At 49.0% G+C, this 25699-nt stretch overlaps 1 protein-coding gene across 1 annotated transcript in view; it reads right to left on the bottom strand.

Moving 5' to 3' along the window:
* The window catches only part of ATP2C2 (ATPase secretory pathway Ca2+ transporting 2), a 59424-nt gene extending 34017 nt beyond the window's left edge, over positions 1 to 25407 (bottom strand). The window contains exons 1-4 of the mRNA XM_077891035.1: positions 25145 to 25407; positions 6651 to 6761; positions 4753 to 4869; positions 421 to 510 (exon numbers count right to left, since the gene is read on the bottom strand). Of these exons, the coding sequence (XP_077747161.1) occupies positions 421 to 510; positions 4753 to 4869; positions 6651 to 6761; positions 25145 to 25240 (414 nt within the window). The 5' untranslated portion in view covers positions 25241 to 25407. The remainder of the gene's footprint in view (positions 1 to 420; positions 511 to 4752; positions 4870 to 6650; positions 6762 to 25144) is intronic.
* Between the last annotated feature and the right edge of the window lie 292 nt (positions 25408 to 25699).

Below are 25699 nucleotides of genomic sequence, written 5' to 3'. Positions count from 1 at the left end.
CTTTCACTTAAAATTAAAAAAACCTCTTTTTAAAAAGGTGCTCAATGGTTTCCTCTGGGTAATGGCTTACAAAGGCTTACAAATGGTTTGCTCCTTGTTCCTCATGCACAGAGGGGATGCAGCAAATCCAACCCAGGGGTCATAGAGAAGGAATTCACTGTAATAGCAAAGAACTAACTAGAAGCCACCCAGGTATCCACCAACAGTGATGGCAAAATGAACCAGCACACCTCCATGGGCGGCAGAGAAGGATGAGGATTTGCTTTCCTTTCTTTCTGCTGTACTCCCCCACCCCACCCCCCACCCCCCACGGCCAAACTCGTTTTCCTTGCATGCTGAAAGGGGCAAAGACTCCGCAAGCCCCTTGGCAGTGGGGCTGGGAGCCTGCTTCCCCGCCCCCCCCCACACACACACACTCACCATGGCGATGCTGACTGCGTCCTCGTACTGCTTCGTGAGGACGCTCACCAAGGCGGATGCCAGGAGCAGCAGGATCAGGGGGTTCTTAAACTGCAGAGTGAACACAGGGCAGCGGGGTTGTGGTGGGGTCTCTTCTAGTTGGTCCCCATCACACAGCTCTTCCCTCAGGGCCAGGCTTCCAGGCTGGCACCAACCACGTGACCCCAGGACTAGGGAGGAAGACCACCCCAGCCAATGGTTCTCTTCCCCCTGAAATCCCACCCCTGCAGTTTCTTGGGGGGTGGGATGTGTGTCATCCAACACTGCCTGTCCAGATAGCAGCCCCAGCCCCGACCTGGAGTTCTTGGTCTCACCCTGCCATGTCTCCATGACACTCCAGGGCAGGACCTGGCCCCTCTGGTGGCTCCAGGTCCATGCTGCCAGCTCTGCTCCAGCATGGCCACTGGGCCAGCTCCCCAATACCATGTGCCCCGATTACACCAACCTGCTCCTGTAACTGCCTTGGAGGGCTCCTATGATGTCCTTCCTGAGAAAACGGGCCCCATAGAAACTTCCCAAAAGGATTTTTACTTGATTGCTTTATGTATCTATTCCCTCATTTCACAGATCTATTACATAGTAGTTCATGTTACCGATGATTGAAAGGAAACATAAACACAAACACACAAAAACAGAAGAGAGACGGGAGACCAAAGATCAGGATCAAGGTAAGACTTAACATATCAATATGCAAGTCCTGTTTCAGTGGTTTAAAATGCAGCTGTGCATTTGGCTTTGAGCTTCCTAGCAGCCAAGGCAAAAAGAGAAATGTGATCAGATGTGTGATTCATGAAAAGAAGCACAACAGTGTTGTGCATGCAGGGATTTAGTGCCCCTTACTCCCCATCCCAGACTTGCTGTGCTTTATCTCCTCTGAATGAGGGACAGGACACTTTGTGGTCAGTTCACCAGCAGCCCTGAGTTAGCCACAGCATCTATTTTGAATTCTCAAGACTGAGCAACTTGAAGACATTTTGTCTTCTTAGCTACAATGTTTCTGTGATCATATCTGAAACTTGAAATGTGCAAAGTGAGGGTAGGATTTTTTAAAAAATCTTAAAAAAGATTTTATTTATTTATTCATGACACACACATACACACACACACACAGAGGTGCAGAGACACAGGCAGAGGGAGAAGCAGGCTCCATGCAGGGAGCCTGACATGGGACTCGATCTCAGGGGGTAGGATTTATTCAGACACTGCTTTGAACAAATCAACTGAAAAAGGCGTCTTTGAGGCCTGTGGGGAAAACTGACTGTGGACCTTGAACTGGACCAGGCCATGAAGTGACAATGGTGTTGGTGGGACAAGAGTATTATTGTCACATCTGAGAAAAAAAGAGAGAGAGAAAGAGGAAAATGTCTTCTAATGATACATAGCAAAGTATAGATGGCAAAAGGATTCAATATCTAGAATTTGAAAATACTGCAAAGAAAAGTGAGGAATAAAAGTGGGTCAAATGGATTGATAATTGTTGAAGAAAGATAATGGGTATGTGGGGGTCATTATATTATTTATTCTTTCTACTTATGAATATATTCATAAAAGATTTTGTTTATTTATTTGAGAGAGAGAGCAAGCACAAGCAGGGTAGAGGGCAGAGGGAGAGGGAGAAGCAGGCTCCCCACGGAGCAGGGGCTCCGTCCCAGGACCCTGAGATCAGGACCTGAGCCGAAGGCAGATGCTTAACTGACCGAGCCACTCGGGGGCCCCTTTACCTATGCATGTTTCTGAAATTTTCTCTAATGAAAAAATCTAAGAAAAAGGTTTTGGCTAGTGAAGTCCCAAGTTCGGTGCCGACCGCCCCTGACAGTGAGACCCGGGGTTGAGGGGTCCCCGGGCAGCCCGCACAGGGAGGGGCTGTGCCCAGTGCTCCGGGCCACGCACTCACACCGCAGGGCGGCTACAGCCTTTCCTTGGAAATCCAGGGAGGATGGTGTCCAGGAGCAGGGGGGACACGCGAGCTCCAGGAAGGGGGCCTGCCATAAACGACCACAGCCTGAGGGCTTCCAACAATGTAGGCGGGTTCTCTCCCAGCTCCGGAGGCCGGAACCCGTATGAAGGTGTTCCTGGGGCCATACTGACTCCGGAGGCTCTGGCGGAGAATCCTTCCTGCCTCTTCCAGCTCCTGGTGGCGACCAGCCGTCCCCGCTGTTGCCTGGCTTGGGACACACCCCTGCTGTCTCTGCCTCTGTTGTCACGTGGCCCTCTCCTCCCATGGGTGTTCCATGTGTCTCCCCTCTTCTTATCAGGGACACCAGCCATTGGATTTAGGGCCACCCCAATGCAGTACGACCTCATCTAAACTAGTCACAACTGCAAAGACCTTATTTCCAAATAAGGTGCTATTCTCAGGTTCCAGGTAAACATGGGTTTGTGGGCACACTATTCAACCTAGCAGTACAGAGGGGAAGAACATCTCAGTCCAGTAGAGCCAAGAGGATTTCATTTCAGCCCCGAGCCCATCACAGACTTGCCATCCAGTTGGAGAGAAATGAGGTGAGGGATGTACAAACAGGGTTGAATATGCATCACGCACCAGGTACCTGGATTCTCCAGGCCACCTTCTGAAGCTCAGTTATCCTCACATGTGTCCGGCCTCTTCTGCCTCAGGACCTTTGCACTTCTCCCTCCTGCACATCCTTCCTCCAGACCCTCAATGGCTCTTTTCTTCATTTCATTCAGGTCTCTGCTCCAAGATCACCCCCTCTGGGCATCAGTCAAACGGCTCCCCTGACCACGCAGCCCAAAACAGAACGGCCATTTCCTGGCAGCTGTGCTGACTCATTTCTCCCCACCATGCTCACACACGCAGCTGTCTGTCTCCCAAAAGCAGGAAGTTGGTCTGGCTGCTGCTCTTTGCGCAGTGCCTGGTACTGAAGGTTCCCTGCTCTAGGAAATGTAAGAGATATTTTTGCAAAGGCCCTGGCTGGCGTCTGTGGCAGTTTTAATAGGGCAAAGGCAGGAAGGAGGACGGTTGGGGAAATGGGAGAGCCTCCTGGTGGAAGGGGCACCGAGGGCAGGAACTGATCACCCCAGAGGCCCAGTGGCAGAAGGGAGGCCGTCCCCACTGCCTGTGTGGCCTGCTTCCCTGAACTCCAGCTGCCAGGAGCCACTGCTGCTTCCTTCCATCCTGGGATTCCGGGAAGCTTTCGGGCTGGCAAGAGCCACCCGTGCACCAAGAAGTCAAATTTTGGTGCCAAATGCGTCAAAGAGTCACACCTCCCGGTGTGCTGAGACCTGACCAATGAGTGGATGAGCGGCCCCCAGAGCACAGCTTGAGGATGCTGCAAGGAGGACTGTGACTGGCCCCTCAACCGACCAATCACGAAGCTTTAAACGCAGAGCCACTAGGAAGGCTGCTGAAGCCCAGGAACCACAGACCAGAGAGACAAGTGTCAGGGACAGGAGGGAGGCCAGGAGGGGAAACCGAGGCAGTCTGAATGACTTCAGGTATCTGGGTAGTCAGCCTGTTACCTGGGGCTTTCTGAATGGATACTGGGTAGGTGGTGGGGGTGCTGACTCCTAGACCAGAACTTGTAGCCATGTGTATTTCCAATTTTTCCCTCCTCTTCCCAGTGGCTTCCAGGCATCCGACTTGTGTGCCATCCATTCCGCATGGTGCCAGTACCAAGTGCAGAGGCGAAGAAGGGTGGGGGCTCTGGAGCCAGCTGCCTGGCTTCACTCCCTAGCTTGCCACTTACTGCCATGTGACATTAGGCTCCAGCTGCCAGACAGACTGTAAGACGGCCAGTTAATAGTGAATTTCAGATAAACAAGGAATTTTTTTGGTATAATTATGTCCCATGTGACATTTGGGACACACTTATAGTAAAAAAAACCTCTATTTATCTGAAATTCACATTTCACAAGGCATTCTGCTTGTCATTTGCTAAATCTAGCAACCCTACACAGCCTGGGGGACATATTTCAACCTCTCTGTTTACCCTCCTCATCTCAAAATGAGGATTAAGAGGAAGATGAAGTCAATGCTTCCTTATTTACTGGATGAGTATGGTGCCCAGCATGTGAAAACCTCTCTATGAATGTAACAGCTATTGTTCGTGATCACGGCTGCCTGGGTAGTTAGTGATCTACTCATGGCCATCCCTCTTGTCTAAAACTAGCCTGAATGAGCATGAAACTTCCTAATCTTTGTACCACCACCATGTTGGTCCAAGGACATCCACCATGTTGGTCCAAGGACATCCCGCAACCAATATTTAAAGAATGAATGATCATTCCACCCTCTCTGGCTTACACCAGTTAATGTCAAGGAATGACACCTACCTGGACAAGATATTTCTTCCACACAGGCTCAGTATTATCAGCGACAAACTCATTCCAGCCATGGACCTGCCTTCGCTGCAACACCGAGAACTCGGACAGCCCATTTCGTAAGTCCACCTGGAAGGACACGGTTAAGCACAGACTCACCGATGGGCCCTGAAAGACCAGGGAGCCCACTGCACAGAACTCCCACTTTGGAAAGCCAGCCACTTCCAAAATGGACAAGAAAATTCGGCTGGCCAAAAAGGAGAAGGAACTTGTTCAAAGACCTCAAGCAAATAGGAACAGAGAGAGAAGGAAAACCCATAGTCCAGTTCTTTCTCAAATGGACTGCACTTTTGCCCTATAATTATAGCAGAAGAGACAACCTCGACCTTATATTTCAACAAGCTAGATTGTAGCAGGAATTCCAGAAAGGTAGAAACAGTTATATTTTCTTCTTTAAAAAAATAGGCCTTGGGGACCTAAAATGGTACAGCTGTGATACAGAACAGTATGGGGATTCCTAATTAAAAATAGAATCTGAATCATACATTCAACAATGGTGAAGATGGCAAATTTTACATTGTACGTTTTACCATAATTAAAAATTAAAAAGGAAAAATAAAAAAGGCCCCTCCTTAGAAGCAACAGCTAAAATTACTATATCATACATACATTGTGCCAGATATAATTTCAAGCTCTTTACAGAAACTATCATTAAATTGATAATTATGTAAGGTAACTTTGCTATTCTGGTTGCAGCAAAGGTGTCCTTGTTTTTAAAAAGTTGGCAACAAGAAAGCTGTACCCGGTGAAAGAGGTGACAGGAAAAGTTGAACGGATCTCTAGATTTCAATAAAGAAAACCAAGCATGTTTGCTAGACAAGGGAAGACATTTAGGTGAGGCAAGACTATTTCCTTCCCTTAATACTAACAAGCAGGACTTGAATTTAAACAGACTTCTGAATTATTCTCAAGAAAAGACTGGCATGATGGGGCGCCTGGGTGGTTCAGTTGGTTGAGCATCTGACTCTTGGTTTCAGCTCAGGTCATGATCTCAGGATGGTGAGATCAAGCCCTTTGTTGGGCTCTGTGCTGGGGGCATAGAGCCTGCTTGGGATTCTCTCTCTCCCTCTGTTCCTTCCCTCCCATTTGTACACCTTCTCTAAGAAAGGAAGGAAGGGAGAAAGGGAGGAAGGAAGGAAGAGAGAGAGAAAGAGAGAAAAGGCTGGCATGAAACACCAATTTCCCAACCATCTTGAGATTGTGGCATAGACCCCTTTATTGGTAGATTTTTATTTGCTTCCCCAAAGTGTGGTGGATTATGAGTAAACACACACACACATCACTATGTTTGCTCAGTGTTCTTCTAGTAAATGAAAAACAGAAGGCAAGCAATGTTCTTTAGCTTCAGAGAAGAGCTTCATGGAGGGAAGGCAGTGTGTGTGTGTGTGTGTGTGTGTGTGTTTATGGCCTTGCACTGGAAGGCCAGGAAGTCAAATCCACTTGAGAAACATGTAAGAATTTGGTTTCGGTAATTGCAAACACCCCAGATTATAAATGAGGAAGTGTGTAAACAGAGGGTGATTAAAAGTTGGAGCTTTCATGTCAGACCACCTGGACTCAGGTCTCACTTGCTCCTTTGGAACCGTGGGGGTGAGTTACCGTGTTCTCTGGGTCTCTGAGTAAGAAAAACAAGGATATGGAGATTCGGGTGGTGCCCATCCTCTGGCAAGGGCCCCATGAGGGTTGGTTCCAGTGACAGCCATGATGATGATAGTTCACGTGGGATAGCGGAACAGTTCAACATCAGTAGCATTTTCTAGCAACGATGATAAAAATGTATAATTTGTGTTGCTTTCTTCTGAAGCTAAAAGCCTTCCCATACCAGCTTCAAAGGCAAATTCAATTCTTACATAAAACGCTTTGGCCAAATCCTCTCTGTGGCATTTGCTGGCCTCCTTCGGTGACAGAGCTACAACTGTTTTCTCTTTTTCGATGGCTTTCGATTCACATTGTCCACCAATCTGTGAAAAAAAGCAGGATTTCTGTTAAGCGAGTTGCAATTTTGTACTGCTGCGTTTTCAGAGAATAACATACACAGAGAAGGTGCACATATCTTAAGTGTACAGCTCAAATTCTCACAAACTGACCCATATAGCCAGCCTCCAAATCAAGAAACAGAGATTAGCAGCCCCTAGAAGCAACTCGTGCTACCCACCCACGGGGAGAAGGGTGATGCCTGTCATGATCTCAGTCACCATAGGTGAGTTGGGCTGGGTTTGAACCTTATATAAGTGGTAACATGCAATACCTACTCTCCCATGCCTGCTTCCTTCCACTCAGTGGTGTCAGAGGTTCATGCATGACTTGCACGTGGGGATGGCTGGCTAATCTCCATGGCTGCACAGTATTCCACTGAAGGAGTTTATGCCAATTTATTTGTTCATTCTACTCTTGATGGATCTTTGGGTTGTTTCCAGTGGTCGGCTACTACTGATGCATATTTTTTTTTGCTAGGTTTTAAAGATTTTATTTATTTGAGAGAGAGACAGCACAAGCAGGGAAAGGGGCAGAGGGAGAAGCAGGCTCCCCACTGAGCAGGGATCCCGACGTGGGGCTCGATCCCAGGACCCTGAGATCATGGACCTGAGCTGAAGGCAGATGCTTAACTGCCTGAGCCACCCAGGTGCCCCAGTTCATCTGTTTTTAAGCAAATTTATTGAACAGAACTGGAATGCACGGAAGTGCCAGAGCAGGGCAGTAACGAGCACATTTAGAATCCCCAATCTTGAACTTCTGGGATTCTCGGTCAAGTAAGTACAACACTGTAGGGAAAGCCCCCTGGTGAGGATAAATGCTATCACAGCCTGTTCTGTGTCATTTGCAATAACCCAAGGAAAGGGGGGGAACCCAGCTGAGTTCTGGGTATCTGGCCGGCCTGGGAAGCAGCCATATGAAAAGCCCGAAGGCCATGGGAAGACATGATAGCACAGAAGAGCTCAATCAGGAAAATGCTAGGTATTTTTGCAAAGTGATTCCTGGTATTCTGATCCCCCAGGACATGATAATCATCTTTTCCTTTTCCAGCAGGTTGTTGGGCACTGGGAAGGAGGAAGCAGAGGAAGGCAATGGCCAACCCCTTCCTTCAGCTAGAGTAGAGATGGCAAAGTCCCTTTGTCCTTCGTGCCAGCCACCCATCCCCAACAGGGTCTCTCAAACGCCTTGGTGCTGAGAAATGCTCTGCCAACCACATCCACTTCCTTGTCATTGCCCCTTGTGCCACAACCAGGAACCAAGCACAGCCATGATCACATTCAACGGGTGCCCCCAATTTTCATGAGCTCTTCTAAGTCAGCATTTAAGAGAAACATGCATCACAAAGTAAGACAATGTTTTTTTCTGTTTGTGCTTTTTTGTTTTGTTTTCTGTTCCTAAGCTCTGGTTTCATCACGCCAAATTAAGTCCTCAGTTCCTGTTCATACCACCCATGGTTTTGGTCCTGTCCAGCTGGCCATTCCAGGTCTTGCCATTTCTTTGTGGCCATGATCACACCCAACTCACTTTTGATAGAGTGTCTGAATGACCCCCAAAATCATAAGTCCAGTCCCCTGCCCCACCCCCACCCCCTACACATACACCATGCTTGAAACATTGGATAGATTTAACTGCTGTCAGGATAAAACCCATGGTTTTCTTTTTTATATTAATTATTTAATTAATTGCTTTTAAGATTTTATTTATTTATTCATGAGAGAGAGAGAGAGAGAGGCAGAGACAGGCAGAGGGAGAAGCAGACTCCATGCAGGGAGCCAGATGTGGAACTTGATCTCAGGTCTCCAGGATCATGCCCTGGGCTGAAGGTGGCGCTAAACCGCTAAGCCACTGGGGCTGCCCATTTAATTAATTGCTTTTAAAGATTTCATTTATTCATGAGAGACAGAGAGAGAGAGAGAGAGAGAGAGAGAGGCAGAGACACAGGCAGAGGGAGAAGAAGGCTCCATTGCAGGGAGCCCGATGCGAGACTCAATCCTGGGACCCCAGGATCACACCCTGAGCAGAAGGCAGACGCTCAACCGCTGAGCCACCCAGGCGTCCCCGAGCAACAGTTTTCAACAGGGCTACAGCAGACCCCACCTCATGTCCGCCCCCCAGCTAACTCTTAGGCCCACGAGACCCAACGCTGCCTGTTGGAGGAGTCCTGTGTCCCTCAGGAATAGGCCGACCTCCTGCGGGGGTCCTGGGGGCACATTTATGTGCTTTAAATCAGGGGTTCTCAAGCAGGGGCAGCCTTGCCCCCAGGGGACTTTCGCAATGTTCGGAGCCCTGTTTGGCTGTTACTGGGGGGCAGGGGTGCTGGCAGCTGGTGGGCAGAGGCCGGGCACGTTGCCAAGCATCCTACACATATGGGGCGCGCAGAGCATGACTGCACAAAGCCTCAGCAGTGCCGAGGGTGAGAAGCCCTGCGCCAGGCGTGGAAGCATTACTGTGTCCTGATGCCTTCCCAGGCCGATCCATCAGGCTGATCCGGCTTCTCAGCCTCTGCCTGTCGCCAGTGCGGCGGGGACCAGAGCCCGGGATCAGGGAGCAGGACGCCGGCAGAAATGTGGACAGGCACATGCCCTCCGCTCCACCGAACGGACGAATGGATGCGTGCTCGCAGGCACAAGCCCTCAGTTTACCCTCACCGCAGCCCCACCCAGGACACAGCCCAGCTCCACTCGCCAGCATGTCATCTTGGGCATCGTGTCACCCTGGGCAAGTGACAACCTCTCTGATGACAATTCCCTCATCTGCAAAATGGGGATGATGCTGCCTCCCTCATCCTGCTTTTGTAGACTCAAGCGAGCACAGGTGTGTGCGGGGCTCCATGGCATCAGACCCGCCTTCTTTCCGGACACACATCGGAGGCTCAGGCGCTCACTTCTCTCATGCGCAACGGTGGAGCTTAGGACGGAGCTGTCTACACTCACCGTCCCTACTTCCTGGCTGCCGGCTCCTTCTTAACCTACTTCTGCAGGCTCCCTCCAGGTTCCAAGGCTGCTGGGCGGGTGTGGACTGGAACACCACTGGTCAGGGCTCGCTATCTTGCCCCAAGGTTGTTGGTTTCAGGAAGCGGGGCCCTGGGATCTGGGGCTGAGCATGTGGCCCCGAGGCCCCCACCCCATGTGGGGAGGACCTCTGCCAGGGACGCTGACACGTGGCCAGCTTGCTCCCTCCGGAACACACACTCGGATGCGTGCCCACTGCCACTAGAGTGGCACATCCTGATTGAGGTCAGGCGCCCTCTGGAGCACCCTGGTCCTCGCTTCCAGTCAAACCTGCTGCGGGGTAGGGGGTAGTGCTTCTCCTTTATTCTTTTTAAAATTAAGATGAAATTCACGTGACATAAAATTAACATTTTTTTTTTTTAGATTTTATTTATTTATTCATGAGAGACACAGAGAGAGAGAGGCAGAGACACAGGCAGAGGGAGAAGCAGGCTCCCTGCAGGGAGCCTGTCGTGGGACTCGATCCCGGGTCCCCAGGGTCACGCCCCGGGCCGAAGGCAGGCGCTAAACCGCTGAGCCACCCAGGCGTCCCTAAAATTAACCATCTTAAAGGGAACAGTTCTGTGACATTTAGTATATTTCCAATGTTATGCAGCCACTACCTCCACCTGATTCCAAGGTGTTTTCATTCGCCCAAAGACAGACCCCAGGTTCAGGATTGCTCACTCCCCTCTGCCTCCCGCAGCCCTTTGCTGCCACTGATCTGATTGATGTCTCCAGGGATTTACTTCTTCTGCATATTTTATATAAATAGAATCATATACAATCTTCTGTGGTCCCCACGTGACTTCCCAAGTATTGTTTGCCCACGGTAAAAAGACCCACACTGCCTGCCAGGCCTGGTGATGATGTGGGGCCTTCCTAACCCCTTAGGAAATGGTCTAGAACCTAAGGACTTAGGAGTGTTCTTAGAGTGTTTTCACAAGCAATGATAGCTCAGAGCTGATATTTAACCTACTGGTGGCTTCCAGAGGAGCCACCAAGGGCAAACAAGACATTCGTTGAAAGATGAGTTGGCTAACAAAGTGAGCTGGGAGCTCACTGCAGGGCAAGTGCTCACGTGGCACCTAACAGGTGAGCCAGCCTCCCCTGAGCCAGAAGTCAGGCTTTCTTCAAAGCCTTCCTGTCTGGCTTGGGGGGTTCAGTTCATTGCAAACACTTATAGAGTCAGATCCCAGTGCCTGCTCTCCTGTTTAAAAGGCGTAGACATTTATTTCTGCAAGATATTTGTCTAAAATCTCCCCCATGCCTCCATTTCCCTCTCTGAAAAGCGAAGGTTTTAATAGCAGAGACTCATAAGGTTCCAAGGGGGGTGGTAATAGAAACCAGACATGGAACCCCGGGGGCAGCATCTGGCCCCCCTGGGAAGCATAAGTGAACATAAACAGTGGGAGCTTGCCCAACACTGCACGGGACACACGTATACTAGAACATTACTCTATCAGAAATTCCCATGCAACCAACTATCTGTGCCAATCTGGCAACATTGGGAAGGAATAAGCCGAGAGATCCAAGTGGCGACATCATGATGGGGACACCCCGCTCTATAAAGGAGACAGACAGGGGTGCAATTCAGAGCAGGGGTGGGGCTCAGGAATCATGAGAAAACTGGCCTTGAAGAAGGTATAGGAGTGAGTTCCCTGGGGGCACAGAGGGGACCTGCTGGGCTCCAGAAAATGCGGGAGGGCTCTAAGCAGAGTAAATGGTCCATTTGGGGAACTCTAAGTACCCTGAAGTAGTGATGGAGCGTGGCTTTCAGAGGGAGGGATGGAGCCAGAGAAGAAGCCAACTCAGCTCTGACTCTTCAAGAATTTTGTAGTATGGGTAGATGCAGTTATTGGGATCAAGGCACTCAGAAAGGAACAATGTAAGGGTCACAGTAACCCAAGAACAATCTGGCTGCACGGTCATTAAGGAGATGACATTTGAGAGAAGGAGGAAATGACCCAACTCAATGCAAATGCTTCCTTCTTTCCCAGACTTTTCTGACAGTCTCTCCTAAGGTATGTATCTGGGAGTTACCGGGTTCTGCTTTAGCCTGGTGGTTCTCAGTGGGTGGTCCTCAGGCCAGCATTACCTGGAACGTGTTAGAAAGGCAGATTCTCAGGCCCTACCTTGGATCTAATGGATCAGAAGCTCTGGGCATGGACCTTGCAATCTATGCTTTAACAACTTCTCCAGGGGACTGTGATGCACTCCAAAGTTGAGGAACCATTGGGGTCTTGTAGAAATACATTGCCATGGCCTATCTCCAGGCCAACCAAGGAGTGGGGCTCAGAGAGCAGGAGTCCTAAAAGCCCTGGGTGATTCTTATATGCAGCCAGAGCCAATCTGAGGATGCCTGGCTGGGAGACAGCAATCCTATGGGGTCTTGGTCTTAAGGGGCCACCATCTTGGAGAGAAAGGGCCATGGCCAATGGACCAAGCCCCAAGCTGTGAGTGCTGGGCTGGGAGAGCTGTGGAGTCAGTCCAAGCAGGAAGTGTTCCTTCTGCTTCCTAGGGGAGGGGTGAGGATGAGACCTGAGGCAGCAGGTGCCCCCATGTCCTTCTAGATGTTGGGCAGACAAGAGAAAGAGATGCCCAATGAAGAGATGGCTGAGAACAGCTAATAGGTCATAATGAGGATAAAATGTCACAACCCTAGCAACATGTAATGCAATGATACAAGAGACAGAACATCTAACATTTTGATATCAGAGATCTTGTATAGCATTTGACACCTACAAGCTCATTAAATCATCCCTGCAACCCTTTGAGATGGAGGCAGTCTTCATCCCTATCCCGCAGATGAAGAGAGATGGCTGAACTGGCTGCCTCCTGGACCAGCACTTGTCACTGCTCCATAAAACATGAGAAAACATCTAGGGGGGAATTGTGCTGAGCAGAGGGCAGAAGGAAGAAAGCACAGAGAGAAACATGACTTTCTGGAACCTCCGAGGGGAGTAGGGGAAGAGGCTGGTGGGAGCGGGGAGGAGAAGCTGAACCTGAATGATGCCAAGAGATGTCCCTGTCCTGATCCCTGAAGCCTGTGACCACGTGACCTCACTTTGCAAAGGGGACTCTGCAGGGGTCGTTAAGTTGAGGTCTTGAGCTGGGGAGGTGATCCCGGATGATCCAGGAGGGTCCTGTGTGCTCACAGGGTCCTTGTAAGAAGGAGGCAGGGGGTGGAGAGGGGATGTGAGAATAGGACAGAGTGGGGAGTGAGAGGATTCCTGGCTTTGAAGGCAGAGGATGGGCCGCAGGGAAGGAATGCGGACCACCCTCGGAAGCTGGAAGGAGGTCAGGACACAGATTCATCCTGGAGTCCCCAGAGGGAGTGCGGCCCTGCCCACACCCTGATTTTAACCCAGGGAGACCCGTGTCACACGTCTGACCTCCACAACTGTGAGACAATGAATTTGTGTTGTTTTCTACCACCAGGTTCAGGGTTATTTGTTGCAGCAGCCCAAAGACACTGACATACCACCCATCATGGGCCCTGCAAGGAACTCATTCTCTGAGCTCCCAGACTCCCCGTCCTCCCTGTGCCAGCATGCCTGGGTCCATGTGTCCACATCCAGCACTGGACCGGCAGCCTGGTGGGGGAGCAGCTGCTCATATCCAGCATACACCCCAGTGCCCAGTACAGCACTGCAAATAAAAGGTGCTCAAAAATGTTTGTGGGAGGGAGGGAAGCAGGGAGGGAAGAGGAAGAAGGAGCTGCCCGGAAGGTCTCCATACCCCTGGGTGCCAGGAGCTATGCCAGGACCAGGACCGGAGGGAGGGCTGCCAAGGACAAGAGCCTATGCAGACAGCTGCAGGGGCAGCGGCTGGAAGGTACAGTCACACGTTACAGAACGTGGTGCTTCCAACGCGACAGGCTTCCCCTTGGTGGTGGCCGAGCCAATGCCCTGTGCCGTGGCCATTGTAACCAGCCTGAGTCTGATCCTGAGGCTCCTCTCTTCAAATGATCCCTTGTTGGGCCCCTCATCCACTCCCCAGCTTCTCATGGTGTGTAAGAACCCAGGCCTGGCACCACAGGAAGGCAGACACAGCCCTCATCCTAAATGGAGGAGTTACATGAGTTTGCTTAAAAGCATAATCAGGACAATTAGGAGGAAGAGAAACCCTATATAAAAGTACTAGAAGAAATCACAGACCACTTTTTTTTATCTTAGCAGAAAAGGACTTTCTGAGCACAAGACAAAGGCAGATGCCCATGAAGGAAAAAACTGATACATTCATGCTGTAACAGTGGGGCGTGGGGCTGCCTTCTGGAAAATGCGCTGCAAAGTCTGAGGACAAACACCACACTGGCGAAAGCACCTGCGATTCCCCACCCAAATGCAGAGCTCTGACTCATGAAGAAGCAGAAGACCACCAGCTCCTGTTTTTTTTTTTTTTTTTAAAAAGGACAAAGGATATGACCTAAGAGTTCACAGAAAGGAGGTGATAAATAACTCTGAAATGTAAAAAGATAGTCAAACTCACTGAAAACCAGGGTGTGTCTGAAAAAGGCGCAAGTGTGCCAGCGTTCACCTGGCTCTTAGGGTAGGTTCAAGAAATCTGTAGCAGGTAGTGCCAGGGGAACACAGCTTTCTGAAGGCAATTTGGCAGTATCAGAGTCTAAGACTGACCAGTTCTAGCAATTTCTTTTTCAGACTTATTCACTGCAGGATAGTACCTGTTCAAAGTCATCTGCGGCACTATTGCTTACAACAGTTAACTACTAGAAACCCTCGTGTCCCTGAATAAAGGACCAGTGAAGTTCATCGTGGTACCACCGTAACATGAATGCTGCCATTAAAAGCAGACTGTGAAAGCTTTTTATTTACCCGTATGGAAAATACTAAACATGAATTGAAGTATAACCCACAGATGGTCGTGTGCACAAACGGTAAGTGTGCAGCTGGATGCCTGCTTGCATACGTGTCACCTGAGCAACCCCCACGCCGATGCAGTGGAGGACGTCTCTAGCAACCGGAAGGCTGCCCTGTGTCCACTCTCTGTGGGCAGCCCTTGAAAGATGAGCAACATTTGGACTTCTGTCGACGTGGATGTGTTCTATTTTGGAAAGTCATATAGACGAATATAAATCACACAGATGTCCTTCTGTGTCTGTCTCCTCTTGCCAACATTACCCCGGCGAGATTCACCTGTGTTGCTCCAAGAGCGATGGGGATTAAAAACTATAATTCATCCTCTTTTGTTGCTCTGTTGCATTTCAAGTATTCCGCTGACCAGATACTCCACAGTTCACTTAACTATTTGCATCAGGTTGGGCGTTTGAGTCGTGTCTGGTTTGGCTTATTACACATAACACTTCCACCAATGGGTGTGTGCGGGTCTTTTAGCGAGTGCAAGCCCTCATGTCTCCTGGGTGGAATGCTGGGTCCTAGGCACCCAGGCCTTGCGTGATGCTGGACACCATCAGGCAGTTTTCCCAAGCGGTGGTCCCATTAATGAGAGAAAGAGCAAAGGTGCACAATACTGTGAGTACTAAGTTAGCCTACAGATAACGAAAAGGGAAAGGAAACCGGGGCCATTGCCTTTGGGCCTGGGGAGGGGGTGGCTGGAAGACAGAGGCTGCCAGAGACTCCTAAGGAAGTACTCCTTTTTGTACTTTCTTGAATCTTGAGTCACCAGCATTGAATTGCTGATTCAAAGGCAGAAAAGCAGCCCAAACCTGGGGGCAGAGCCTGTCAGGAGGGGAGGGGGCTTCCAGCTTGAAGGACTGCTGGAGAATCCAAGATCAAGCAGACACTCACGCAGGTGGGGAGGATAAGCCAGCAAAGAGAGGCTCCGTGGGGAGGAGTGAGGCCCGTCACCCCACGGGGCCTGCCCAGCATTCTTTAATGTTAAGGGGAAACAACCCCAAATGAACAAACTGGGCAGAGGGAGCACTGCCTGGCCCACGACTCACTGATCTGGGCTCTCTTCTCCTTCTCCCAGCTACCAGCTGTGCAACCCTCAGCCAGGCCCTTGACTTCTCTGAGGCCGTCTTCTCCTCTGTAAGACGGGAGTCATGATATCCCTACATGCTGGATCGCGGAGGCAGGGTTGTTAAATTCCAGCCTCAGGTCAGCATGGGTTCCAGATGTGTCTTCTGGTTACTGAAATTCTATCTAGGCAGTGTTTGCGATCCATGTGTATGTGTGTGTGTACTGGTGGTGTGAGCCCACACAACAAAGTACTACCAATAGGACGGAATGAGACACATGGAGTACATGTCTCTTGCAGGGAGGGTCAGGGTGGTCAGGGGCCCAATGAAGAGATGCCCAAGCCAGGTGGTGGCCAATGTGACCGGGGACCACTGGGAAGGCGAGGAGACTGAGTACCGGCAGGGCAATTATGCAGTAAGTAAACGCAGTGCCACTCTCACTGGTAAAGAGAGGAATGGATATAAAAAGCTGGCACCAACCTTGTGGTATTCCATGGATCGGATGGAATCGATGCATATTTATATACAGTACACACACACACACACACACACACACATATACACATACACACACCCCCGGGAGGGCCCAGCAGCCACAATACTGCAGGAGCATCCATCAGCAAGCCTTGTACGAGTAATCCCTCCGGACAGGGACCATCCACAGATGCGAGAACCAGAGTGAAAAGGTATGAGAAAGGATATCGACGCAGCCTCCACACGACGCTCCGTGAAATGCTTACTAATTACGGCGGGGAAGTCAGGGACTTTATGGAAGAGAGAGCTGCCCCGGAGGGGTTGGGAGAAATCCAGTACACACTGGCTGACCGGGGTCCCCGTTCCTGGGATGGCTGTGTGAACCCGGGCAAGCCACTTCACTCCCCAAACCTCAAGTTTCTGCAGGGATTTTTGTAGACGACTCAAAATAACATGGCACACCCAGAGATGTTCACTGGAACATCCTTCTGAAAATTAAAAAAAAAAAAAAGGAAACCCTTTAAGTGCCCATCAGTAGGGGGTGGGTGACATGGAAACCCCTATGTAGCCACTGAAGAATGTTCTGGATCTGTATATACTATCAGGAGCACAGAGAGGCTAGAGGGGGGTTGCAGCAGATGGTGCGCACAGTATGATTTTATGTCTGTTGGTTTTGTTTTTTTTTTTAAGAGACACTACGTAATCGTATATAAATAATAATTACTGAGATCGGGGACTGCCCTAAATGCTTTATGCCACCTGAATCATTCCATTCCACAACAGATGGCTGCAGCGAATACCCCGTCGTACAGAAAACTAAGGAGTGTGCTCGGAGTCTGACGGCTGGCAAGTGCAGAACAGAATTCGCATGCAGGTAGCCCGGGCACCTGGACGTCAGTGCTCTTAACCGCAGGCTCTTGGGAACTGCAGAGCAATAGGGCCGGGAACGCCCAGGCAAACAGTTCTGATTACTGCACACTGATTACATACAAACAGTACCTCCCTCCACCCCCCACCGAGGAGGAAAGTGGGAGCAAACAAGTGCCAGGTGGAGGAGGAACCTCATATTGTGCACATTTTTATTGTGGCTTACGAAAAAAAAAGTTTAGAAAGGAAAAAGGGAGGGAAGGAAAGAAAAATAGGTATAGTTCCTGGTTCATGAGAGACAAAGAATAGCAGCTAATATTAGTGTATTTCCATGACTAAGGAAAGCAAAACTATCACTTGCATTTCAGTGCTAGAATGTGGGGGAAGGAGAGACGGCTGCAGTAAGGGGATTCCTGAACCTGGAGCCTGAGACTCTGCAGAATCCCCTGGGCATCAGGTACCTCCCTGATCAGAGGAGGGAGGCCAGCTTGGCTTGGGGTAAATTTGTAGTAGCTTGAGCGCAAGTCTCAGTGTGCCAAAGCCCCGCTGCCTCTTCCAGGAAGTCTCCCTGGGTTGCACCCAGAACGCAGCAGTAAAGTCCCCACCACTCTGCTACACACAGGCTGTGCCCAGCTCCTGTCTTGCATGTGCTTTCCTTCATGGGACTTATCTCAATTTGTAATTATATACACACTACTATAATTATTTGAGAAGTTTATCTGTCTATCCCACAAGGCCATAAGCTCCACTTGGTAGGGTCAGTGTTTGGCTCCCTGTCTTGTCTCCAGTGCCTCCAAAAGGGTCTGGCAAATGGGCGGATGGCTGTCCAAAGAATGGAGACGCTAACTGTGCAGAGCAGAGGTTCTCAAACTCAAGGTAGCAGCAGACCCACTCGAGGGTTTAAGACTCAGATTGCTGGGACCAGACTGTATCTGGAGAACAGCTGATCTACAGAAATAATGGACAACAGTATGGGACAGTCAGAAGAATGGTCTGCGAGGGGGCTGAAAATGGGAGACCGAGCAGTAAGAACTTGTTAGCATGTTTATTGACTCCAGCCCCACGGGCATGCTCAGAAGGGTGCGTGCTTCATGTCAGGCTCTGCTGTCATCTTCTTGAAATTTTTGGTTATTCCCCCCACCCCTTCCCCATTTTCCATTTGCACTGGGCCTCTTACATGGTGTAGCTGGTCCAGCCTCCACCACTGAGCTCTTCTCTGGGCACAGGGCCACATGTTCGGCCCAAGTCAGACAGCAAGATAGTTATGATTCTTTTTTTCTTTTTAAAATATTTTATTTATTTATTCATGAGAGACAGAGAGAGAGGCAGAGACACAGGCAGAGGGAGAAGCAGGCTCCATGCAGGGAGCCCGATGCTGGACCCAGGATCACGCCCTGAGCCAAAAGCAGACACTAACTGCTGAGCCACCCAGGTGTTCCAACAGTGACGATTCTTCATCAAAATTACTGTCGCTTTTGAAACAAAGCATCGTATGAAGAGTTTTAATAAAAATTACCACTTTTGGGGGGCACCTGAGTTGCTCAGCAGTTGAGCATCTGGCTTTGGCTCAGGTTGTGATCCTGGAGTCCTGGGACCAAGTCACATATCAGGGTCCCTGTGAGGGGACCTCTGCTTATGTCTCTGGCCTCTCTCTCTCTGTGTCTTTCATGAATAAATTAAAAATCTTTTAAAAAAATGATCACTTTTTGGACTAGGCATATGCAAAAATGTTTTAAACAATTCTCATTTATCCTTTTTAAATGACCACATTCACCAAAGAAAGGCATATTCATGAGCAAAGAAGTGTGCTGAGCATTACCTAATCTAATCAGCTTCATAGAAAGCTAGTGAAAGGCACTGATGAGGCACCTAGATGAGAAAGGGAATCCAACACTATATCATTGATTCTCACAACGAATGTCTCCACTTTCAGGCAAGGGCATTTGAAAGTGGAGAGATTAAGTAAATATGCTTAACTTCTCATTTCCATAAATAACAGACCCCAGGCTGGAAGTCTCAGCTTCTGGTCCCAGTCTAAGCCCTAACCAAGATCTCCTGGTTGGGACTGGTCTCCTGGGTCGATATTCTTTCCCCCCTTTCCACAAGGAACCCCATGTTCAGTCTTGCTGGAGAGGCGAAGATAAGAAGTGCCTGAGGAGTATATGGTATAATCCTGGGGTGAGCTGTGAAATAACCAGATCTAATTAACATGGTGGTTTGGTTTTAATGGTTTGAAACATAAAGAATGATTATATGGAGTGCCTGGCTTTCTTCTAGAGGTTTTAAGTCTTCCTTTCCCCCAGGGACTCTGAAATCATGAATCCTGAGCACTTCTTCCCAACTGTGTACTTGAGTTACAGGCTGGGCAAACACATGCTTTGCTGGGCTCTGTTCCCTACCAATGGGAAGATCAGTGGGAAGATGATGGAGCTAGAAGAACACAGTCTGTCCATATGCTACCCAGAGACTTAGGGCAGAGGGTAAAGTTTGTAACACGGCTTCAAGAGTGTCTATAACCTCAACAGAAGATTATGTATTTTCCCATTATGGCCCACAGTCCCTACCTACCAATACCCTTCAAGTTTCTATAAGGAACATAGTGTTATAGGCCAAATTGTACCTCTCCAAAATTCATATGTTGAATCCTAACCCCTAGTACCTCAGAATATGACTGTGTCTGGAGGTAAGCCCTTCAAAGAGGTGATTAAGTAAAAATGAAATGATTAAGATGGGCCTTAATCCAATACGACTGGTATCTTAGTAAGAGGAGGGCATTTAGACACATACACACAGAAGAGGATGACATGAAGGCAGAGGGAGAGGACAGCCATCTCCGAACCTTCTAATTCCTTCCCCTGAGGGGGTCTGGGGAGTCAGGATCAACTGCCCTTAATAACAAAGCTCATGACATTAGGATTTGGGGCAGGGTTTTTGGCATCTTTGGACATATTCTCAAGAGCCTACAGTTCTCTAAGAGCTTCTGAACTCTATGTGTCTCAATGATTATCCTAATTAATACAGACCCTTTGGGGCCACTTGATAACAAAGCACTATGACATGACACTAGTGCCCACATGTGCCTCTGTGACAACAAACACATGACAGCCTGCAGGGATGAAAGCTCCTCAGTGGCTCAGAGTGGAAGAACCGGCAGGAGATAGAACCATCACACAATACATGGTACTGACTAGTCAACTAGAAAGTATCAAACCACTGAGTAGTGTAATCACATTGTAAGCGGGGCCTGACCTGAATCCAGTCTGTGAACACAGCTACTTGCCATAGTATGGTAATCAATACCAAGTGAAGAATATTTTTCCCCACAACGCCTGACACTCACCTTATATTCCAGTGCGTGAGCAATTCTACAGTTACCCAGTGACAGCCCTGAAAACTGACATTCACAGGTTGTTTGCTGCCCCTTGTGCTTAAGTAAGAGGCTAGTTATCCTAAAGTTGCAAACAGACTCGTGACATATTTAAATACCATTTTGTACACATACACATAATTAGACATTCTCAGCATGTGCTTTATCAAAATCAGAATTCTAAAGGAGTCTACATGAAGACTAGAATTCAAGAGTAAATGAAAACAGTAAGAAAAAGATAACTATCAAGCAGATTAAGCACCAGGTGTGGTTCTGCTTTCTAGGTGACTGGGCTCATGTAAGAAGCTATTCCTTTCCACCATTGTGGTGGGCAGTCTCTGCCCCCAAACCAGCCTTGCTTCTTGGTATTCACACCCTTGTGTAATTCAAATCCACCTCTGCCCCACCTCAAGCATGGGCTAGACCTAGAGTTACTTTTTTTTATTTTATTTTATTAAATCATCTCTACACCCAATGTGGGGGCTCAAATTCATGACGCTGAGGTAAAGAGTTGCACGTTCTACTGACTGAGCCAGCCAGGTGCCCCTAGACTCACTTATAATGAATAGAACATGGCAGAAGTGATAAGATGTCACTTCCAAGGTTGGGTTATAAAAGGCCTATGGCTTCTTGGCTTTTATGGATGCTTTCCTAATCTCTCTTGGACCATTCACTCTTGGGAAAGCCAGCTGCTAAGCCATGAAGCAGCTCTGTATACAGGCCCATACAGTAAGGGTGCAAGGCCTGCAAATAATCCGGGAAGTGAATCCTTCCCCCTTCCACACAGTGAGCTTTCAGATGAGATCACAACCCCAGCCAACAGCTGGATGACCACCTCATAAGAGATCAGATCCAGGAGCACCCGGCTGAGCTGCACCCAGATTTCTTACCAACAGAAACCACGAGATGATCATTTGTTCTTTTCAGCCACTGCATTTTGGAGTCATTTGTTACACAGCAATAGACAACCAGCACAATCATTCAACATCAGTGGCTAAGCTAAAAAAAAAAAAATCACTAGCCATGTCAAAATTCAATTGCTACATTTGTACTTTATGATTTTATTATAAACTTAGTTTGACTTTTCTGATTTGTGTTACACACACAGATCTACATTTATTTCAAGTTTTATGCTTATACTTAAGTCACCTTTTGATATAAATAACTTAAGAATACATCACTTCAAGAAGTAGTCCTATCTTGCTATATTTTAAGAAACACTAATGATGTGTGTAAGAAGTCTCTCCTATACACTGTATTCCTGCAATCCAGGTGTGATCTCTTCAAAATGCAAATCAGATCATGTCTGTTTTGTTTATTGCATTCTTAATGTTTGGCACATCTGTGAATAAGGGAATGACTGTCATATCCTGATTTAAACCCCCTGATAGATCCCTGCTACTCTAGGGATAAAGCCCAAATTCTTCTTGGCAGCCCAAAGGCTTTTCGTGGTTCACCTCTGCAACTTCATCCCTTTCACACCAACTCCTACCCCTCACTCCCTCTGCCCAGAACCGCTATGACTTCTGTCTCTCCCAGCACACTCCTGATCTTTATCATTCTCAGGAATCTTAAACACTCCTCCCCCTCCCAGCTGCTGCACACCTGCCATTAAAGAGTCAGCTGTGCTCTAAAGTTTGGTACCCATCGCTGCCCACCAGGAGAGCAGGGAGATCTTCTGAGCCCCCATCCCTGGCATGCAGCACTGGCCTGACACACAGTAGAGGCACTGTAAATCTGGGCTGAATGAATGGGGTGACCACTACATGAGTCTGTTGGAATGCTGTCTTCACCCTGGAGAGCTCCAGGAGGATGAATCAGTTCACCAACCAGGAAGGCAGCAGAGGGTGGAGCCATGCCAGACTTGATTAAGAGATGGGAGCTCTGAGGGTCACAGATAACTTCCCTGGAGTTGGCACTGACCGAGTCATCAGGAAGCAGGAATTTCCAGTCCAACAGTCTCCTTACCCACCATTCAGGTTAACACAGAGAAGGTGTTTTCTTTTTTTTCCCTAGTAGTTGAATTAACAGGGTCTCCTAAAGCTCTTCCTTGTTGTTACATTGGAAATACACAGCAAGAACGGGGCATCTTCAAAGCCATGGGAACCACGCTCTAATGCCACTAACTGGGTCCTCCCTGGCCTCTGCCATGACCACATGTCCCTGCTTTCTTGTTTCCCATAATACCCTAGACAGCCAGACCTTCGATTAAACATCTCTTGGTCTCTCTGTCATCTGTGGGCCTCCCTCACGAACTTCGTTTTGTACACAGCTGTATCTTTAGTACCTGGCCCACCTGTGAAGCTTGATGTCATCATTTATCATATGATTATAATAATAAAATTAACCTCGGCACAGGGAGACCTGAAAGAAGACACAGCAAGTTCTCAGTAATACTTAGTAGGATAAGTAAGGTGGCTGGGCAAAGTGGCTGCGGGGTTCAGAGGCTGCCCAGAATGCTGTATACAAGTGTTCATAAAAGGGAGTTCACAACTACTGTAGAAATGATCACTGTGAGCACACGTTGCTTCTTTTTTCAATTTTTCTTGGCAAAAAAAGGGTTCCAATTGGGGAAAGTGTGAGAGCAAAGAACGTTCAGGCTCTGAGCTGAGCTGGCAGGAAACAGGTCATCTCCCCACCCCATCATACCCGCAGCTCCTTTAGTGCCATCTCCTGGATTTGCACCAAGCACCTTTGGAAATCAGACATTTTGTTTTTCACCCAGACTTTGGGGCCAGCTACCTGGGTCGCCAGTCTCCCCTCCCCTCCCCACTGCCACATCACCTATCACCCACCCTTCAGGGTGCTGCCAAGAACATCCAAGTCCACGACCAGGTGGGTGAACCCCTGACATACCTACAGGCAGGTTGAAGACCTGTCATACCCTTGCGGACCACCCGGAAAAGATTTGGGGGAATGAAGTCCACTTTGGTGCACAGGTCAAACTCACCCCAGCATCTCAACATCACCCTCATACCTGGCATACCTAGACACCTGGCACGTTTGAAAAATACCTAGCTTCATGCAAAAAACAAAAGATAGCAGGGCACCTGGGTAGCTCAGTGGTTGAGTGTCTGCCTTCCGGCTCAGGTTGTGATCCCAGGGTCCTAGGATTGAGTCCTGCATAGGGCTCTCTGCAGGGAGCCTGCTTCTCCCTCTGCCTGTGTCTCTGCCTCTCTCTCTGTGTCTCTCATGAATAAATAAATTAAAAATCTTTAAAAAAAAGAAAAGAATAGAACAAGTAACATAGAAAAGGCAATAGTGTTGGCAAACTGACTTTAAACTCCTTGAGCAGACTTCAGTGCAGGACTTTTGGGTAGACAAATTGATCTCACCAAAATCATCAAACTCTACATCCAATCCATGTTTGAGCCACACGTCACTTCAGAAACAGAGATTATGTGAGAACCCGTAGTTCACACCCCTGTGATCTACCACCCTGGTGCCAGGAATTCTCGTGCTAATTCATGTATAAAGTACTATTTTTTTAAATGCACAAATATTTAAGAATCATACCACCAAAACATTTTGACTGTTGTCATTCTTTGGGAGGAAAATTATTTAATTTAAAAAGATCAGTTTTTTCCATCTGATCTTTTCCATTAAAAAGTAAATTTAGGGGTGCTTGGGTGGTTCAGCAGTTTGGTGCCCGCCTTTGGCCCAGAGCGTGATCCTGGAGACCCCGGATCGAGTCCCACGTCAAGCTCCCTGCATGGAGCTTGCTTCTCCCTCTGCCTATGTCTCTGCCTCATTCTGTGTCTCATGAATAAATAAATAAAATCTTAAAAAAAAAAAAAAGTAAATTTAACCGTGAGGTTTCACTTTCCCAGTCAGACGGCCACGGCAAGGTTGTATTCTCCTGAGCATGCCCAAGGCACTATTTCAGGAATTATATTTTTGAATGACTGATTAAGGTGAAAAGAAAAAAAAAAATGCAACAACCCTGAGATGCTTTTGCAGGAATTCAGCACTCCCTGCTCTCCTATCATGCAAGATGCAAAGCTTACACTCTTACAAAGCTATGGAGAGTTGCCGGGTCATCCACTGACCCTGGCTTCACCAGGTGGAAGGGCTTTTTTGAACAACTTTGTCAGTTCATCAGCCTGCAAACTCCTCTCCCCAACCCTCCCACTCCCCAGCCTGATAATCCGGTTGATTTATCCTAGAGGGTCCCCTGGAGGCTGCAAAGTCAACCTACAAATCGGAGTGCTTTTCAAAACTGCGCTGGAGGTGCAGGAAGCAAAGCTGGGAGGCCTGGCTACTCTTTACCAGATTTCTACCATTATTACTACTATTATTGTTAAAACATTTTTGCCAAGAGTATTTTACTTTGTTTTTTTACATCACTTTAATTTTTTTTTTCCAATTCAAGTAACTTGAAAAAAAATCCATATAGGAGCCTGAGTGTGGAGACCTAGCAATGTAAACTTTCTGAAGTCAGAGAAACCTAGGTCAAGTTCCTAGCGGGGTGCCTCTTAAGGGACACTAGTAACCTCTTTCTGCCTCAGTATCAAATCCACAAAATGGGCTGTCCTAAGAGGGTTAAACGGCGTGAGCCCGGCTCTGGGCAGGAACGCGAGCTGGCTCGCTCCGAAGATGGCTTCTTTCTAGAGCCAGGAGCAGGTGAGCGAGTTGCTGGGCGCAGCACGCGGATGGGGTCCTGGGGGAGGGTGGGGTGCGGTGGGGCGGAGGGTCAGGTGACCCGGCCCGCGCCCGGTCGCCCAGACTCACCAAGATTTCCAACTCGCTCCTCTCCAGTGGCTCGTACAGGTGACCGGCGCCCGAGAAGGTGAGTTTCTGCAGGAACTGAGAGAAGCGTCTTTCCATGATGCCCAGGCGGGGAGCCCCCTCGCCCAGCCTCCCGTCCGCCCGCGGCCGCCCCCGCCCGCGTCCCTCGGTCCCTGGCGTGGCCGGGACTGGCTGCGCGCGCCCAAACCTCCTGGGCCAGGCCTGGGTTACCAGGTAGCCGCCTACCTGCCCGCCGCAGGTGGGGCCCCGCCCCCGGGGCGGAGCGGCGCGCCCCGCTGCACCCGGCGCACCTGGCCACGCCCCGGGAGCTTGCAGCGCGCTGAGCTCCGGCGGTTTCCCAATCTTGCCAGAGCCGAGCCTGAGAATCACCTGGAGCGAGGGGTGGGGTGGAGGTGGGCGAGCAAATGCTTATTGAAAATGCAAATTCCCGGACCTCTCCTTACCCTGGGTTTTTGGGTCTGGGGCTGGCCGGGGAGCTGGACTGTAATGAGCGCCGGGTGGTTCTCCGGGGGAGCGGAGTGCGGTCAATCCTAGGCC

Source organism: Canis aureus, chromosome 3, assembly GCF_053574225.1.
Source record: "Canis aureus isolate CA01 chromosome 3, VMU_Caureus_v.1.0, whole genome shotgun sequence".
Lineage (NCBI taxonomy): Eukaryota > Metazoa > Chordata > Mammalia > Carnivora > Canidae > Canis > Canis aureus.
The sequence above is the reverse complement of the archived record's forward strand: the minus strand, read 5'-3'. Positions and strand labels throughout refer to the sequence as shown.